We start from the raw sequence: 17,845 nt of genomic DNA on the forward strand, positions 1-17,845 counted from the left end.
ATAATTCATATATATAATTTAAGGTTTCTTCCTAACCCACCTTGTGCCCGTTGGACTGTAGGCGTCCCAGGGCTCCATCTCGATGGAGGTGCAGGAGTGCGGAACCTTGCCCACGTCACGTATCACCAGCGACATGCGCTTGTGGTACTTTAACTGACCCACAGCCTCGTCGTGGGTCACATCGAGAAAGGATTGCCCATTGACCTCGAGAATCTCGTCGCCGATCATCAGTCCGGATCGATCTGCTACACTGTCTTTATCCACACCAGTGACGAAGATTCCGAGGCCATATTCCACGCCGCCACGGATCATCAAGCCCAGAGATTGACCGGGCTCGATCAGCAGCTCCACACGACGTATTCTGGGGGGGGGTTGGTAAGGGTAAGGGGTTAACTATAGAATCTTGCTTTTCTTTTGGTTTTAGATTGACAGATCTTATATACTTACCGATCTCGTCGCTCGCTGCGCCTGCCACCGTACTCCATGGGCGGGGAGGCGGGTCGTCCGTGGCGGTCCATCCAGGAGCAGGTCTGTCGGAAGGGCAGACCCGCACCGGAGGCAGCCGCCGCCGCTGCTGCCGCTGCCGCCTGATTCTGTGGATGCAGGGGTGGTGCCATCGATGCGTACATTGGGTCGCGGGAGGGCGGACCGAAGCCGTGAAGCGGGGCGGTCGAGTTCAGAGTGGGCGGCGCTCGCACCGTCATACTGATTTGACGTGACGATTTCAATATCTGCACACATCTCTGCGTTAAGAAAAAATGTGGCAATAGAAGAGACACAAAAAAGAGAGGGCAGATGCGAGCAGAACGGAACGAACCAACAAGAATAATAGAGAAAGAGAGATAGATAGCGAAATAGAGAGGGGGAAATGGAGCAAAATACTAAATAAAAATGAAAATTACAAAAAAAAAAAACGAAAACAAATGGAAATTTGCAAAATTGCTTGGACAAAAACGTGTACGGTAAAGTGGTATCGGAATTTCCCGAAATTATTAATTAACTTTAACGGTGGGCGTGTCCGCTGTCCCCCCTTCTTAACTTTCATTTGTTGCCGAGTTTTTCAATGGTCTCTGGATTTTGTTGTCAGTTTTTAGTGTTGCTTGCCACAATTTGCTGTCATTATTTTAATTGTTTTCGACCAAAAACAAAAAAAAACTAATGTGAGAATGTGCAGAATTGTGTTTTTGGGTGGTCTGAAACTGACCAATGTTGAGGTGGGCGCTAGGTGCAGGTGCTGTGTGTGTGTGTGCAAATTGGTCTGTGAATCCCCACAGGTGTTGTCCGCTTTTAGGGGTTTCCAGCTCTTCGGTTGAAGTCTTAATTTTTCGGTTTTGTGGTCGGCTTTCCTTGGTGCCTTACACCCAACTGCACACATATATTTGATAATCTTTTAAAATTCTGTCGATCTAAAATGCAGCGACATAAGCTTTTGTGGTTTTTGAAATTCTTTGACATTCGTTATGGATATCTGTATAAATCCTTTTAAGCTCAGTTCTCTAGTCAAAAAGGATGTGTGGTGGCTTCTAAGAAATTGAATAGTTAAAAGGCAAACTCAGTGCAAAGTCGTTGCAAGTGGGTAATGTAAGTCCTTCAAGTCGGTCAACTTAAACAAATGAACTTAAAAATGTCTAAAAAAAAGTAAAAAAAAAAAAAAATATCAAAATACTAAAAAAAATTCTGAATACAAAATGCGACTAATCTATTGCCAATTTTTTCTCAGTGTATATTTGTATTAGTGTATTATTGATTTTCTTTTCATGGTTTTTTCTTTCAAATATGTATGTTCGTATTTGGTTTAGTAATATTCATACAAAACTGTATCAAGTGCATAAAGATTTATATACTTGTATAGGAAACAAACTACGAAAAATCGCTCAAAGCATACAGCAATCGATTCGAGTAAAGGGTGTGGGTGTAATGTCAATCTATATATTTGCATTTGCAGTTTATCATATATGTGTGTATCTATATATGTATTCCCAAACAAAGTTCTGTCGAAAACTGTTAAAGTTTAAATTGCTCGAAAGCGTGAGAAATGGCACAACATGTGCCATGTCTCTTCGTCGTCCTTTTTGGCCATATCTAGTAATATGTTTGAGAAAGAATTATATTGACTATCATAACGTGTCACATAAAATATTCCACAATAAATTGACTTTCGTTTCGGAGGCAGCTGCCATTGTCGGTAGGGCCAAGAAAATCCTTTTCTTTTGGTTACTCTGTCAAGTGTCGGCCATAAAAGACGATGGTGATGTGGTGGCCCACTGACTACAGTTTACCCATATAAATATATAGCATGTTTATGCATATATATATATATATATATATATACTTGATGGATAGAACCCCATTATGGGCAACTATTAAGAGCCAGTCGATTGACAAACTGAGGCTGCCTATATCAGAGCGGCCTGGCTAGAAAATCGCATTAAAAATCAATAAAGTGTACAATAAAATTAGATATTTTTTGATGGAAGAAGAATTTTGACATGGCTGTCAATGTCGAAGGAAAGGCAGTGGCTTAGGTCGAAGAGAGATGAAGATGAAAATTCATAGAAACGGGGGGATAGGTCTTGACTCTAAACAGATTTTAAAGAGCTCTCTGAAAAATCAACTTAAGATTACTTTTCTCTTCATAACTTGCCTTTAGTTAGATACATTATTGAATAAAATATAAACTGAGACATTTTCATTACAAAAAATGTGTAATTTCTAATTCCTTTTTAATATTTTGTCAAGTGTAAAAACCCTCCCCTTGTCAATCAATGTTAATACCCAATAAAAATGTATTTTTGGTAAATCAAGGAAACTTTCACCCCACCACCGCATTGCTGTATGCTTTCATCGATTTTTATCTAAGTATAAATAACATTAGCTACTACAAAATATTTAATAAAGATCAAAAGAGATATAAATATTTATGCGAGCGTAAATATATTTTGTGGGATGCTCACCTTCAGCGCCTCCTCGTGATTGATTGAGGTGAAGGGGGTGCCGTTCACCTCTAGGATTGTATCACCGGGTCGCAAACCGGCGCGTTCGGCCACCGAATTTTCCTCTATGCGTGAGATGTAGACGCCTAAGCCTGAACCAGAAAATAAACCAAAAAAAAAGTGGAGAAAAGAGGAGAAAGGTAGAGAAGGGGTATCAATTAGTCAGCCTGCTCATACACTCAATTTTTAATAAAAGTTCCCCGCCCTTCAGGCAAAAATTACCCAGACCCCTTTCTCTCTTTGTTGGTTTTCATTTTTTCTTCCTTTTTTTTTTTCGTTGTTTTTCATTAAGCTCAGCCATTTTGCAGAGGATTGAGAGGATGGAGTGCGGCAGCCATTTTATGTTTAATTTATAAAGCACGTGTGTGTGTCTGTGTGTGTGTGTTTTGTATTTGTATGAGTAGGCACAATGGCACACAGGAGGTAAGGACGAGGAAGAGCTGAGGAAATAGGAGAAGCCTGCATACGGGGCCAACTTAAATAGATTTTTATCGATTTTAAAGCCGTCCGCATATTGCAAACTAAAAATAAATTCAACGGCAGGAAATGAAGGAATGAACGAAGGGAAGAGGCCGTTGTAGTTGCAGTGGCAGTGGCAGAGGCAGAGGCAATAGCAGTTGCCATAGCCGTTGCTGAGTAAAAGCCAGAGGTAAAGGAGGCAGGAAGAGCTGGTTAGCCAAAAAGGTAGTCAGGTGCAAAATGCACTTGGAAATGTCAAAGCTGCTGGCGGTTTGTCACACACAAACATGCACGCCAATACACGTGGTTTACTCAAACACGAACGGACAAGGTGGACGCACATGGCGGACGTACAGACACATGGCTCTCAGAGACCCGGACAATAAAACGAAATTGAAAACTAAATTGCACGTAAGAGCTTCCCAGGCCAAAAGGAAAACCAGGAGAACCATCACCCAAAACCGACTGGGCGTGACATCGAATCAAACAGCAAGGGGCGTACCAGCGGACAGATTAAATGGGTAAGAAAGTGTTGGGATATCGTAGTTTGGAAGGTTTTTTTAGCACACTAGCGAGCTAAACATAGCTTACTTTGGTATATATTATACACTAAGCTACCATAAGCTGTTAATGTGCCAGTAAACATACAAAATATTTACCAAAAGACAGAGCTTAGTTCATAGAAATTTTTAGTTAAAGAGGCCCAACGTCCATGTTTATGCATGAAATTCGATTTTTAAAAGGAGGAAAATTATTATTATTTGAGACATTAAGACATTAGGTATGCGACTAGTTTAAGTGTCTACTCAGATGACTTAACAGACTTATAAAATATCTCCTTTCCTGAGGTATGAATTCCTTTAAGAACTTCAAAAATGCTGTTTATCACGTATACGTAAATGGGCAGGCTTATGCTTTTCAAAATTCAAAGATTTGCAATTCTTTATCACTTCTCAGTAAAGTTTTTGCTAAGACCATCATTTAATAAATAAATTACTTTCACTATCACTCACCTGAGTCTTTACCTCCTTTGACGCAAATCCCGAAACCATGATCAATTTGCTGGTCGCGCGACATGGAAACGGTTCGCGTCGTAAGTTCGTGGATATTCGGGACACTGCGATCCCTTTCCCGCTCCCGATCCCGATAAATCTGGCAAGTAAAATGACAGTAGAATGATATCCAATATAGAAAGAAAAAGTTAAAGTCTTCTACATTCGATATACTTCTTAAAGACTTATACTTTTTCCTATAAAAAGAGTTTTAAGAACTGTACTCACCTGGTGGGTGGTGGAGGGCGGACTGCTGGCGGGGCTCCGCCTGCCCGTGCGATCCCTATCCCGCGTGCCGCCGTTGCTGTAGTGATAGCTACTCGTAGGAACTGATGACGACTGGGTGGCGCCAAACATGCGCAGCACCTGCTCCGGCGAGATGGGCCTCTTCTTATTGCCATTACTACTTGAATGTTGGCCCATCGATCGTCCGCTGGCTGCTGTCGACGTGGGCAATGTGCCCGCCGTTCCAGCAGCCATGTGGCTGGCAGGTGAAGAGCTAAGATAGGCGCTGCCACGCCCCGGCAACGAGCCACCCTTAGTGGGCACACCCGCCGAGTTGAAGTAATAGTGCGGCGAGTGGGGTCGCTCAATGATGGTATAGGAGGTGCCCGGCGGCGAGTAATAGAGTCCAGAACGACCGCCGGCACCGCGCAACGAACTAGTACTGTTGCCAACGCGCGAGCCACCGGCCGCCGCTGCAGCTGATGATCCAACATAGGGTCCACTGCCCGGTGGCGGGCTAATCATACCGAAAGCCAAACCAATGTCCTCCGCCTCGAAGCTGCTCGGACCTGGCGCTCCACTACCGCGCAGGTGGTGACCACTGAGTCCAGCCGATCCACCCGTCGGCACACTCGACGACGATTGCGTTCCGCCCAATGTGGGCCCAAGGCCAAAACTGGCGGCTGCCGCTGCGGTCGCATTGTATCCGTAGGGTCGGGCACTCCATCGCGAGGGTCCAAGATCACAGAGTTCGGCATAGTCGTTGCCAGCTGCGCTCATTGTCAGGGGGTCGCCGTCGTATGGAATGCCACTGCCCCCAAGGCGCATTACACTGCTGGAGCTGGAAATGAGAATATGTGATTAATTAGAGGTTCTGTCATTAGGTAAAGTAGGTAGATCTTTCAAGCTGAAAATTCCCTGCAAAACTATCATTTAACTGGAAAATAATCTTATTTCAGGATTTCTATCCAAAAATATTTCGAATAATTATAACTTCCTCACATAATTCCCTTTTTCATGACATAATGTAAAGGCCTAATCTACCCATTCTCTTATAACAGGTACTATTCATTCGGAATTGGGTTAAAACACCCGCTCCTCCATCCAATCTGAAATCCCTTGAACAACTTTTGTTTACGTACGCAGGCCGCTAAGCCGCAGCTCAGACTGAGCGCCACATTCAGTGCAAACAATGGCTTAATCTCTAGAGTCATATGGTGTACTGCTGCCCCTCATCCTCCCTCATATATCCTCACCATCCCTGTAAACACACGAACACACACACAGAGACACTCATTTGCACACACTGTGAAATCAATGGGAACTTATGCCCCGTGCTTCATTATTTATGTGCCAACTTTGGTTGGCAAAACAAAAACAGGTTAGCACAAAGGCAGCACCTCCACATGCCACACTCCCGGTGGAGGAGCAGTGCTCTTCCCCCTAAACCATCCACACATTTTCACATCGTTTAGGTGTGAGGTATGGTGCGAGGGGAGGAACCTCTGTACTCATAAATAGTTGAAAATTGCCGTGCTTACACATTGCCACTCACTTAGCCATGGATATGGTATTGGTATTAGGTATGACGTGCACACGATAGCCATTCAGCGGCACTGGCCACAAAAATATTTGCAATTTCCCCGGATTAAGCCAAACATTGCGCTAAGCACATATTGCAGTTATTGATAACCGATAAGTACTCAATAGGTGAGAAGTGAGTGGTGGTCTTAAAGTGATTTAGACTACTAATCCTTATTTTTTGATTCACAAACTTAAAATCTAAACTTATTTTTTCTTACACTTGTGTTTTACAGTTCTCTGAGTCCGATTAGCGGTTTTCTCAAATCAAAACTTTTAAACACTGCCAGCCAGTGAATTTTAGTGTTGCCAGACTTTTTCTATATAAAGTAAACAAGTTCGATCGTTTCCGCGATCTGGGCAACCTTGTCACCCTAGCAACAGAAACAATTATTATTTCATACTACTTTAATCATGGTTTTAACTTAAATCTTAATCATAGTCCTTAATGTTTAATACCTCATACAGCCATTCGCCATACTTAAAACCACTAACTACTTTCCGAATCAACTTTTTATTACCAAAAGCCTCTAACCAAATACAATTTGTAATACAAATTTGAAGCCAAAGTGAAATGAATTAAATAATTAAATAATTGGAAGTCAGTTTCCAAACTGAATCAAAGGAAACTGCCTTAACTTTTACAGCAGCCCATCGAATTCAATTAAAAAAACTTTGCCATCGATTATGCCGATAAAAGTTGCATCAAAGTCATAAACGAAAGGCTGTCGATTAATCGAGTGTAAATAGCAAATAAGTTTCGAGTGCTCAAATACTCGTGCATGCGTGAGTGTCTGTGTGTATGAGTAGTTTTTTTTCCATTTATTTATTTGTGTGAGTTGTAAAGTTGTGTGAGTGCAGAGAGTGGGGCGGGGAAAGGTAAAGTGCACTTTCAGCTAAGCGCTGAAGAACAAAGCGCCGGCCAATTTGGTTTGACGCTTAAGCGCACTTAGCGGTCGACCATTGGCAAACACAAACACAAGCACAAACACAAACAGGACATACCAAACACGCATACAGTTGCTCTAGTAGTACACACACATACAGAGACACCTACGTAATGGCTGGCAATTGTGCTTACGTCTAACAAGCAGCCAATAATGTCCTTTTTGATTTACCGATACACATTTGCATTTCTTTCGGCCACACACACGAACTCTCACACACAACAAATTGGCAAGCAGACGCCATTACAAATGAGGCTAACAAATACACACGCGCTCTGGGAAATAGAAAACATATGTTTGCTAGTGTGTGAGTGTGCCTGCCAATGTATTTTGTATAAATATCAATAAGAAGCATCAGCAGAAGCTTTCCTATATTATATAGATATGACAATAAATTTGCCCACTGCTATTTGGCTCTCTCTCTTTCTCGCATTCCCTCCTTTGTTTCTTTCTTTAACTTTTTTTTTGTATTTTATTTTTTGTTTTTTTTTATATATATTTTTATTTTATTTATTCTGCTTTTTGTTCTTGTTGCTGCCTTGGCTTTGTTAGAGAATAAACGGCAAAAACAGCATGCTCCAAACGTATTTACTCATGACCTTGCTAAAGCACAGCCAGCACTCACACACTCGTCCAAGGACCACATCTATACATATACACACACACATATATAGTAACAATACACAACCACAGTTGCCGCCGTTTGGCGTTGGCGCTTGTCACAAGGACATTTTTCATGTGCGCAATGTGACATTTTTCGGAATTTGTTAGTCTGACTCTGGTTTGTGCCAGGCAGCCGAGTCGAGAGTGCATAGATGGACTGTGGCATAAAGTAGTGACTTTACGGGTTTTTCTTTTCGATTAGAAACTAAAATATAAACTCAAGTGATAAAAAAAAACAAATTTAAAAGTTTATTTTTATTTGTTTAGTTTTAAGAACTGGTTTTCCTTTCGAATGTTTAAAAATGTAAACAAAAATTAGTATTATTTTCGAACTTTAAATACGGATTTTTACGTTTTACTTTAATATATACCAACAGTTTTATCAGTATAAAAATACTGTTTTTTTTCTACTTTTATAATAAAAATAAAAGTAAAGTCAAAAATTTATTCTTCCAGACTAACTTCTTTTCTGACTTTTTTTCGAAATCTAAAATTCCACTGTCCCGGGTTCCAATTCTCTCTACTTTTTTTGTCTACTTCCAGCAGCTGGCACTTTGTTGTAACTGTTTTGCTGTTGTCACTGCCACGCCCCCTGCTCTTTGGCCCCCTTTTGGCCGCCATGGACTTTGGTTTTTGCTGTTGCTGTTGTTGTTTGATTTGAAAATAAGTTTTGTATATTGTTCACTCCAGTTTTTATGGCACTCGAGCCTAGGCAGTTTGCATGTTGCATGTTCGTTCTATCTGCCACTGTCTACACAGGAAAAAAACTTGTCAAATTGATCTTATTAAATGTTTAACATAAATGTTATATTGCCTATAAAAATCTATTTCCTTAATATTGGAAAATTGCAATAATGTAATGATTTTATCAAAAGTAACATTTTTCTTTCGGTGTCCTTGTGGGAATGTGTTCTTCTTTTTGCCTCGTCCTTTTTGGTCCAATGCTCAACTGCGATTGCAATTGTCGTGGTAGTTGTTGTTTTTCCCAAGTTGTTTGCATTTTTAAAATAATTGCTAAGCACATTTCGATGTTTGAGTATTTGCATACAATGAGCACACACATACAATCATACACACAAATATAGAAAGGAAGAAGAAAATGCGAGGCCCCCAAAATGTATGCTATGCGAATGACTTTATTCTCAGCGCGAAACCCTTTTTTCATTTGGCATAAATAATTGATGTTTAATATGCGGCTGGCATTTAACGTTCAGCTTTTCAAGTGCGCTTAATAGTTGCCAGAGGCATATTAAAACATTAACCAAAGCAGCAGAATTTCGCTAAAGCCCAGGGCATTCATCAACGTTCTTCACCATCATCATCAACGCTCTTCTGTGTTTTTTTTTCCGCCTTTTCGTTTTTCTTCATTACTTATTTTTTTTTGGCGGTAAATTTCTGGGGAAGTAATTATGATAAATGCAGGATATACACGAGTGCGGGTGTGTGTGTGTTGTGGTGGGAGAAGGTGGGGGAGCCTTTTGCCAAAGCGGCATGTCGAACTTGTAACTGGGTTAATTGCGCGTAAATAAAAGAGGCAGGTAAAACACGTCGAACATGTGCCTTGCCCATTTCCCATTTCCGGTGCTGCTGCTACTGCTGCTGCTGTCAATAAATCTTGAACAAGATCTCGGGGCATTTTGATAAGCAGTCTTGAGTTACGTGACTTTGTCTGGTTTTCTCACATAAAAATATGTGCATTTTCACTTCACTCTTAATAACTTTTAGTGATAAGCCAGAGAATGCAGCGTGATGATAGTCAACTGGGGAAATAAGTCATGCTATTTTATACTCAAACTGACTCTGGCATGAATCATTAAATCATTTTTATTGAAAAGTGGAAAGTGGAAGTAACTGGAAGTAGTTAAGCTCTTACTTAAGTCCCTTTGGGTATTTACAAAGTTTTTCATATCAGTAATTTATTGCTCAAACATTCCTTTGACGAGTATGCAAAGTCACTCTTCGAACCGCAAAAATTAATATATGGCTTGCAAATGAAAATTATATTAAAATTCCAACCTATTAATAATTGCTGGCCAATCAATTTGGTTTAAAAATGTTTCGTTTATGACTGTTTTTATGTTAAGAATGTTTATTAAAAGTTCTCAGCCAAAGAATGTCACATGACTTGTAAGATTAAATAATAAATAAGATCTTTACCATTAACCAAGTCCTTACTAAGTCATCTTATCTTCTCTTAACAGATTTTGCAGCTAGCAATAATTATTTATTTAATCTTCTTAAAAGATGCATTTAAAATCATTTCCAAACTCAAGTCAATCCTAATAATACATATTCTGCTTTCCTCTGTAGCTTATTGATTGCCCGCAGATAAAATATAATCCAAGGACATGGCCGAACAATGGCGCTGCTCCTGGTGCCATGATTCATGTTCTACATTGAAAACAATGCTATCACATACATAATGGAAAATTCATTTGCTTGTGTGTTAATCAGCTTTGAGAATTTGGAGGGTCAATTATCAGAAACTAAAGGAGTTTGGTTAGCCTTGGAGGCAGGTGTTGAGGTGTTGAGTCGTATGAACGACTTTTTGAGATAAAAAAATGTAAATGGCTACATTTTTAGTAAATATAAAAATGCTTAAAAATTATAAACTTAATGAAATTAATTTTTTATGATTTAATTTCTGTAGATTTATTTTTTAGCTACGTTTTTTGTAGTCATACTATATATTTCCCGCACCAGTACTTGTCCACATATCTTCCATGTCTTTTTAGTGGCTTTTAAGTTATCTTTTTCCTACCATTGAGGGTGTGGTTTTCCTAAGATATTCCTCCAACTGAAACGTCACGTAGACGACACGAAGCCAGAAGAAAATCTGCCATAATAAGATATGCACAAATGCACATGCATAAGTTAGGCCAGCGGACCCAAAGAAAATCGCCCTGAAGAAATTCGAAACGTGGAAAAGGTAGAACAACAAACCAGGCCCGAAAGAAGAACAAACCAAGTTGACTTACATGTCAACTATTGATTTTTTAATTAAATATTAATGAAGCACGAAGAACGGCAACAGCTACAGCAGCAGCAGGAAAAATGGCACAAAACACGCTCGAAAAAAAAAGGAAAACTGGAAGGGAAGAAGAAAAAGTTGAACAGGGAAGTGGAACGCCTTAGGGTATGCTACAAAAAACATGACACACAAAGAAGGGCAGCAGGTGAGCTAGGGCAGGTATACGAAATATACGGGCAAATTACGAATTTTTAATCACACGTCGCGTTTGTTATATAAGCGGGAATATCAAGTCCCCGCCAAACCTACAACTGAATATATATATATATATATATACATATATAACGTAGGAAAAAGCGAACAGAAATCAAATAAAATAAATATGCAAAGCGTCGTCTCGCTGTCCCTGCCACCCGAAAACCAACCATACCTACGCCTCATTTCCCACCCATATTTGCCTCTTTTGAGTAGGTCGTCTATGCACAGACACGCAACTACACTGAGAAGAAAAGGGGACAAGAATTCAGGGTAAAGTCTGTACCAATTCAAAGAGATCATAAAAGGTGACTTTCAATTAGAAAATTCTCTAAAGAAAAGGTTTTTCTTTATAACTTTTGGGGTTGAGAAGGATCTATACTATGGTTAATAACTGTTAAATAAAAAAAAAACCAATATTAAAATGTTAAAAAACCATCTTTAAGCTTTCCACTTAACAAAGATCTAAGCTCACTAAACAGACATTAACTAACTAATACCTAATAGTTACAATTTCCTCTCCGTGCATTAGGCAAAAAAGTAGGAAATGTGTGGAAATGTAAAAGGCAAATGAAACTAACTGGGGAAGCCAGGATCCGGAGAGTGTGTGTGCCAACGAGAGACAGGACAGCCAGGACAGCCTGGTATTTCCTACAAAACGCCGACGTCGAGCAGAGCAGCATTTTGTCCAGTCACGAAAAGTTTGGTCTAGGCAAAAAACAAAAAAGGAGCCAGCTCTATAAACACACACACACACTCTCTCAATGGCGGTATGGCTGGGGTAACCAAGAAGAAGCTCTCGAGTCGACAAAGTCTCAAGTTGAATGAAGAACTCACGCAACTTACAAAAACATACAAAAAAAGAAAAACTAAACCAAACTAACATATTACGAGTATATGCCGGGCAGGAATTCTAGTTGTTTTCCTTTATGTCGCAGGGCATGTTTACGATGTTACTGGATGGGGGACTACAAAAATGGTGCATTTGAAAATTGAAATTTATGAAGGGAATAAAAAGACATAAATAACAGTAGAAGCATAGCAAACCCAGAGTAATATTACCATATCATATATATCTCAATTATGAATCAATTTTATTGACAATTTCAGCCATTGGCCGCCTGTCATTCGGTTTGTCTTTGCCTTAAAGTGCTGAAAGCCTTCATTAATTTTCACATAAATCTTCTCTTTGGAAAATTTCACATAATTTGGCATGGCAAACGGCTGCAGCTCGTAAGCCCCCTTAATTATTGTGTCAGCTAACTGAAAGTTAATAAACCACCCATTGTCATGAAAATAAAATCCAAAAATAAAACATTCAGACCAAATGGGCCAACGAGCCAAAATCAATAATAAATACATAAACACAAAGGCCAAACACACAGGCAGCTAAAGAAGAGAGATAGTAGAGAAGCCATTACCACGATGAGCTATGGAATACTCTTCTATATAAAAGCAAAAACTAATAAATTTAAATATATAGAATGAACTTGCCATAGAACAGGAGCCATTAAAACTTAAAATATATACTTATTTGTACTCACAAAGAGTTCGTTCTATTTCCCAAAGAGCTGCCTCTATTTTAAGTGGCTTTATGGCACACAGCACATAAATAAACACAAACTATATTATTATATTTATTTATAAAACAGCAGAAACTGAAATCTTCTTATGCTGTCTTTATCTTAAGAGGCATATTTAATAGAAAGTCATAAAGAAAGATATTTATTATTTATATTCCACACGTTTGTGCCGTTTGAAGTTCTCTCTCTTGGAATTTTTGGTGCAATAAATAATACGGCGTTTTATCAGAGTCATCATAATCGTTGAATTGCGTGGGAAAATCCCCTACCCACTAGCCCAGCTCCACCGCAAATAAGGATAATAAGCCAGCAATTAGTGTCACCGATAGACTCGCTGAAGCCTTAAACAGAAACATGGCCCAAAGCCAACGGCAAGGCAAGCCTGCTCAACCCATTTAAAGCAATTTTCTTTGGTCTAGAAAGAAGGAGGATAAAAAAAAAGGTTAAACGAGGCGCTCGCACAGACGCAAATCTATTATCCTACATCCTTTTTAGCTTCTACGGCAGAAATTGCAAAAAAAAAAGAGAGAAAGTAAAGAAGAGGAAGAAAAGTTGCAAGGACAAATCGCAATTCCAGTTTTATGAATATTTTTCTATTTGCCTATGGAAAACTGCTGAATGGTCCTTACTTTATCAAGACCTCCTTTTCGGACTCAATTCAATGGCTAGAGGTGGAAAAGAACTTTCTTAATACAAGATACTTAAAGGACTCGCACACGGTCACAGAATGAGGCGGAGTCCGACATTCAATTGCCACCTTTTGCTCCTGCCACAAAAGGATATGCCATTTATTATGGTTGTACGTGTGTGTGTGTGTGTGTGTTAGTGTCTTCGTGCGAGTCCTGGCAAACTCAAACCGAAAGTCTTAAGTGAATTAAGAGGAAAACTTGCAACATTTCTAAGACAACCCCAATGGCACCCCAACCACAACCATGGCAGTCCTCCATCAAGGTTAGCCCACTTAATGAGCTCTTGAAGTGCTCAAGTTTGAGTTTGCTAAATACATATATATATATATATATATATCTTCTCGTATACGAGAGCTTGAACAAAAAAAGGATTATTTGATATGCCTGCTCCGCCTCCCATTTAACGATATTTCCTTCTGACTGGACACCTGTGTCTCCCATCAACCACCCTCCCCTGTAGGCTCCAAGATTGATTGTTATGCCACCAAAAACTGAACGCAAAAAAGGCTCGGCTTTCACCCTACTTGATTTTGGTTTAGTTTTTTGGGCCACTTAATGATTGCCAGCCAAAGAATTGTGAATGGTGCGAGGTCAGGTGCGTTCTGGGAATGTCGGGGGGTGTCACCCACACCTTCTGATATACCATAAAACAATTATTGGAATTTCTTTCTTTCACCTTCCCTTTTTTTTCCGTTGGGTAGGGTTGGGTTTGTTTTTGGGGTTCAGTTTATGATGGCTGTAATTAAAGTTTGGGCATGGGAAGCGGGTCACGTAACTTCAAATCGATAGCAGATATATCAGCATAAAAAGCATTCTAGATTTACAATATGTCTAATGTTTGTCAAAAAATCTAACTTAATCGGGGAAGTCTTCGCTGCTGTCATACAACTTTTAAGCCTACCTTGGTTTCCCTTTTCTTAGTATTTCCATCTTTATTGTAATGAATAATGTAAAGTTGTATATAACTATCAAGATTAATTGATTTTAAGACCAAATTTATAAAACAATTAGTTTTCATAATGCTTTTAAATATCAATGTAGACCCATAAGCCTCACCCAACTTGACCCAAAAATCTACTTCCACTTATCTTTCCCACTATAGCCATTATTAACGACAGAGTGTCAACAAAAAAATTCGAGTAAGATATTAATAACCTAAAAAACACATTCGTGGTTGACACTTTGCCGGCGACATGGTCTCAGGCTGAGTAATAACTATTTAATGAGTTTGTGTCACAGCTCGGGTGTTGGTAAGAACAGAATAACTTGGCCGTGAACCAAAGTGCCAACTGCCGTCATAGGGAGAACATTTTCCATCAACTGATGATGGCATTTAATTAAAATTTTCGACTAATTAATTGCCGAAAAACGGAAGCGCACAGCCTGATTGGGACATTGGGTTTGCTAGGCGTATGAGTAATGTTTACATTGGCTGCTGATGTTTGATTTTGAAAGGAGCTCAGCATACTAATTGTAAATGAAAATTTGATTTTTCGCATTTCTGTGCTTGTGGCACATTTATTGTGCAGTTTGCATGATTGATTTCAATGGCTAAATTTCCCACAATTATGCATGAATTATAATTATTATTATTCAGCCACCTCTCGTTGGGCAGCCGAAAAGTATGCCACACTTTTGTTGTTATCCGATTTTTATTTTTTTTTTTTTTTTTGTAATTTTTTGGTTCGTTTGCCATCGTTTTTACTCTGCATAATTGATGGCTGAGCTTTTAATTGAAACTGAGTTGTGGTTATTATGAGTGTAACGAAGGGGACGGCACGCGGATAAATTTATGCAAATTAAGACTGCACTGGGGGCGGTTGCAATTAAAGGCAAATTGCAGCGTTCGGAGTGCAGAAAAAGAATAAAACTGCTGTAATTGAAGAGCGTTTGAAGGGTGCGAGTGCCGAACACGGCTTGAGATAGAAACGGAAAGGGCGTCCTTGAAGGCATGAACGGTTTTCTACTTTTTTTTCATGACTAGGATTTGTTAGTCGATGGAGAAAATAACATTGGAATTTCTCTTTTAATTAAAGGTGGAAGTTATATATAGAAAGATAAATTGAGAGAAGAATGAATGCCATTTATGGAATAAGTTAGGGAAAACGGGAAAGTAAGTAAGTAAGTAAGTTAAATCAGAAAATAAACATTTTTTGTTGGGAAAACATCGTTCTGTTCCTTTAAATTAAATCTAATAAAAGGCTAAACACCTTATAGTTGGAATATATTAATGGTTTTCACAAGCACCCAATCTTATTTCTTGTTTAAACTACTAAAAAAAAAGGATTTTTAAACCCTTTTCAAGCCCATACTCTCCTAAATACAAATTTAAACACAAAAAATAGCATGTTCAGAACCTTCTGGTTTACAACTAATCCTGATAAGACAGATCGTAAAAATAAATGCAGAAACAAAGCAACTACTGTATTCCCATTTTATCCTTGTGACAAGCTTCCAACTTTTAATGTAGCACACTTTTGTGGGCCAAGGCATTCAAACTTATCGCCCATTCAAAACTATAAACACAATGATTTATTATACGAATATCAAGTCCTTTCACTACAATTCATTTGCAGCCTTATCTGTGCTCACATTTTTTGGCTTGTAGTTGTATTTTATGCTCACCTGTTTGGAATTCTAAGGATACATTAAAACTGCTGCGTTTTGCTTGGGCGCGGTGTTTGTGAGTGTTGGTGAGTGTGGCGACAAGAGGAGCCAATGGCCAGTGTTTGAAGGAAACTGGTGGCTAGAGGCCTCTATTGAATGGATGGTGACACGACCGGACGCTCGTCCTGTCCGCAACACAGTTGTCCCGCTGCCAGGCTTCCTGCAGCAGTCAGCTGATGCTGATTGTGACGCTCCTGCTGCTTGTGGCATGCAAAAAGTTTTTCCCTTTGAGTTTTCCCAGCGCCGTCCTCTCCTGTCTCTGTCTGCCTCTGTCTGTCACTCTATGCGCTTCCTGCCTCTCGATGCCGCCACGTTGTGGCGAGAGTGAAAGTATTTTATTTCTTTTTTTCTTTTCTTTTCTTTCTTTTGTTGTTGTTGTTGTTGTTGTTGCTGCTGTTTCTTTGTTGTATTTTATCGTGGTGAATTCGGGTTGAGGGTGCTGTTCTCTTTTGCTCCAAGCTTTCTCCCTCGCTCAGAAGAGAGCTAGGCACATTTTCTGGTTGAGTAAATTTTTAAAATATTTTGCTTGATATTCTCCAGTGACACACAGAGAAACTTTCTTTAAGGCTTTTATATATATATTAAATATTTTTTCTTTTAGGAATTTTAATCCCTTTTTGAAGTTGTTATAGTGGGAGGAAAGTTAGTTGGAAAGTTTGGGAATGTGTTATGTGCTCTATAGTTTTTGCTCTCTGCACGCCTATAATCTGGATACTCCGTATCCCGACCGAGTAGGACCGACTCCGAAAGCGAGAACGTTTTTCGGACTGGTGAATCCGAAACGGCTGTCGTACGTGGCGAATTTGACGTTTTGTGTAATTTAACCTTCTGCCCTACTCTTCTCGAATGCGTCATCGGGAATCGCGTAGAGTGGAGTCGAGTCGAAACGAATCGAATCGCTTATTTATTTGCTTAATATTTTATTTGGCACCCACACACGCGCACGCACACTTTGTTGCACATGTTTTCATATTTAACTGATAATATTTATATAGATTTTGGTTTTATTAAGCATACGCCATGTTGTAAGCGAGCCCTCGAAACAGCAAAGCTGAGAGCCTTGGCCAGTAGCCTTCAAGGTTATTATTTCCTTGGTGGTTTTGCCTCAAAAAGTAACCCTCATCTGTTACAGTTCCTTTTTTTGTTACTCTTTTCTTGCTTTGATTATTTCTTTTTTTTTCTGTAACCAATTTAAGGATGAACCCTTCTTTGTGGCTCTATTTTGGCCTGTTCTTGACTGTATCTACATGCCCCATGCATATTGCCAAAAAAAAAGAAATGAAAAGATTGTTGGAGGAGGAAAATCGTTTCACACACACACACACGTTACACACAACAACATGGAAGAGCCAGAGTGGCCCTGTCTCTTTCCTTCTTTCGCCTTAGACAGCCCATAATTGGCGTATTTGTTTAACTTGCATTTCGAAACACTTGTTTTTCTCTCAGATTATTTGGGCTAAAGCCTTCTGCAATTATTTTTATTGTAGCCAAACGTTTTTTTTTTTTTTTTTTGTTTTCTTCTTTTCCACGAAACGCGATTTGGGCTGCGATTTTGTAGTTTCTTCCCCTTCGCTCTCTCCTTCTGGATTTTTGTTTTAATTTTTTCAGCGGAGCTCCGCGTCTTGACCGTTTGGCTCCACTTCTCCGACTACTTTGGAGGCTTCGCTTTCGCAGAGGCCTCGGCCCAAAAAGCTTTCCCCGATTTTGTAGGCTTCTGTGCAGCGAAAGAGAGCTGGGCAACGAGAGCCGAATCCCCGCCG

The 17,845-nt window shown here is 39.5% G+C and overlaps 1 protein-coding gene across 10 annotated transcripts in view; it reads right to left on the reverse strand.

The window, feature by feature from the left end:
* LOC108105974 (whirlin) overlaps positions 1-17,845 on the reverse strand; it is a 33,287-nt gene extending 15,442 nt beyond the window's left edge. For 3 of the 10 annotated variants that reach the window (XM_017212789.2, XM_017212785.2, XM_017212787.2), the window contains exons 1-7: positions 16,044-17,838; positions 4,733-5,570; positions 4,466-4,604; positions 4,112-4,123; positions 2,955-3,085; positions 448-743; positions 41-361 (exon numbers count right to left, since the gene is read on the reverse strand). In XM_017212789.2, the coding sequence (XP_017068278.1) occupies positions 41-361; positions 448-743; positions 2,955-3,085; positions 4,112-4,123; positions 4,466-4,604; positions 4,733-5,557 (1,724 nt within the window). In that variant the 5' untranslated portion in view covers positions 5,558-5,570; positions 16,044-17,838. Of the gene's footprint in view, positions 1-40; positions 362-447; positions 744-2,954; positions 3,086-4,111; positions 4,124-4,465; positions 4,605-4,732; positions 5,571-16,043 lie in introns of all 10 variants that reach the window. The other 7 variants (XM_017212780.2, XM_017212783.2, XM_017212790.2 and 4 more) reach the window with 7 other exon arrangements.

This window comes from Drosophila eugracilis, unplaced genomic scaffold (assembly GCF_018153835.1).
Source record: "Drosophila eugracilis isolate 14026-0451.02 unplaced genomic scaffold, ASM1815383v1 contig_2154, whole genome shotgun sequence".
NCBI classification, from domain to species: Eukaryota; Metazoa; Arthropoda; class Insecta; order Diptera; family Drosophilidae; genus Drosophila; species Drosophila eugracilis.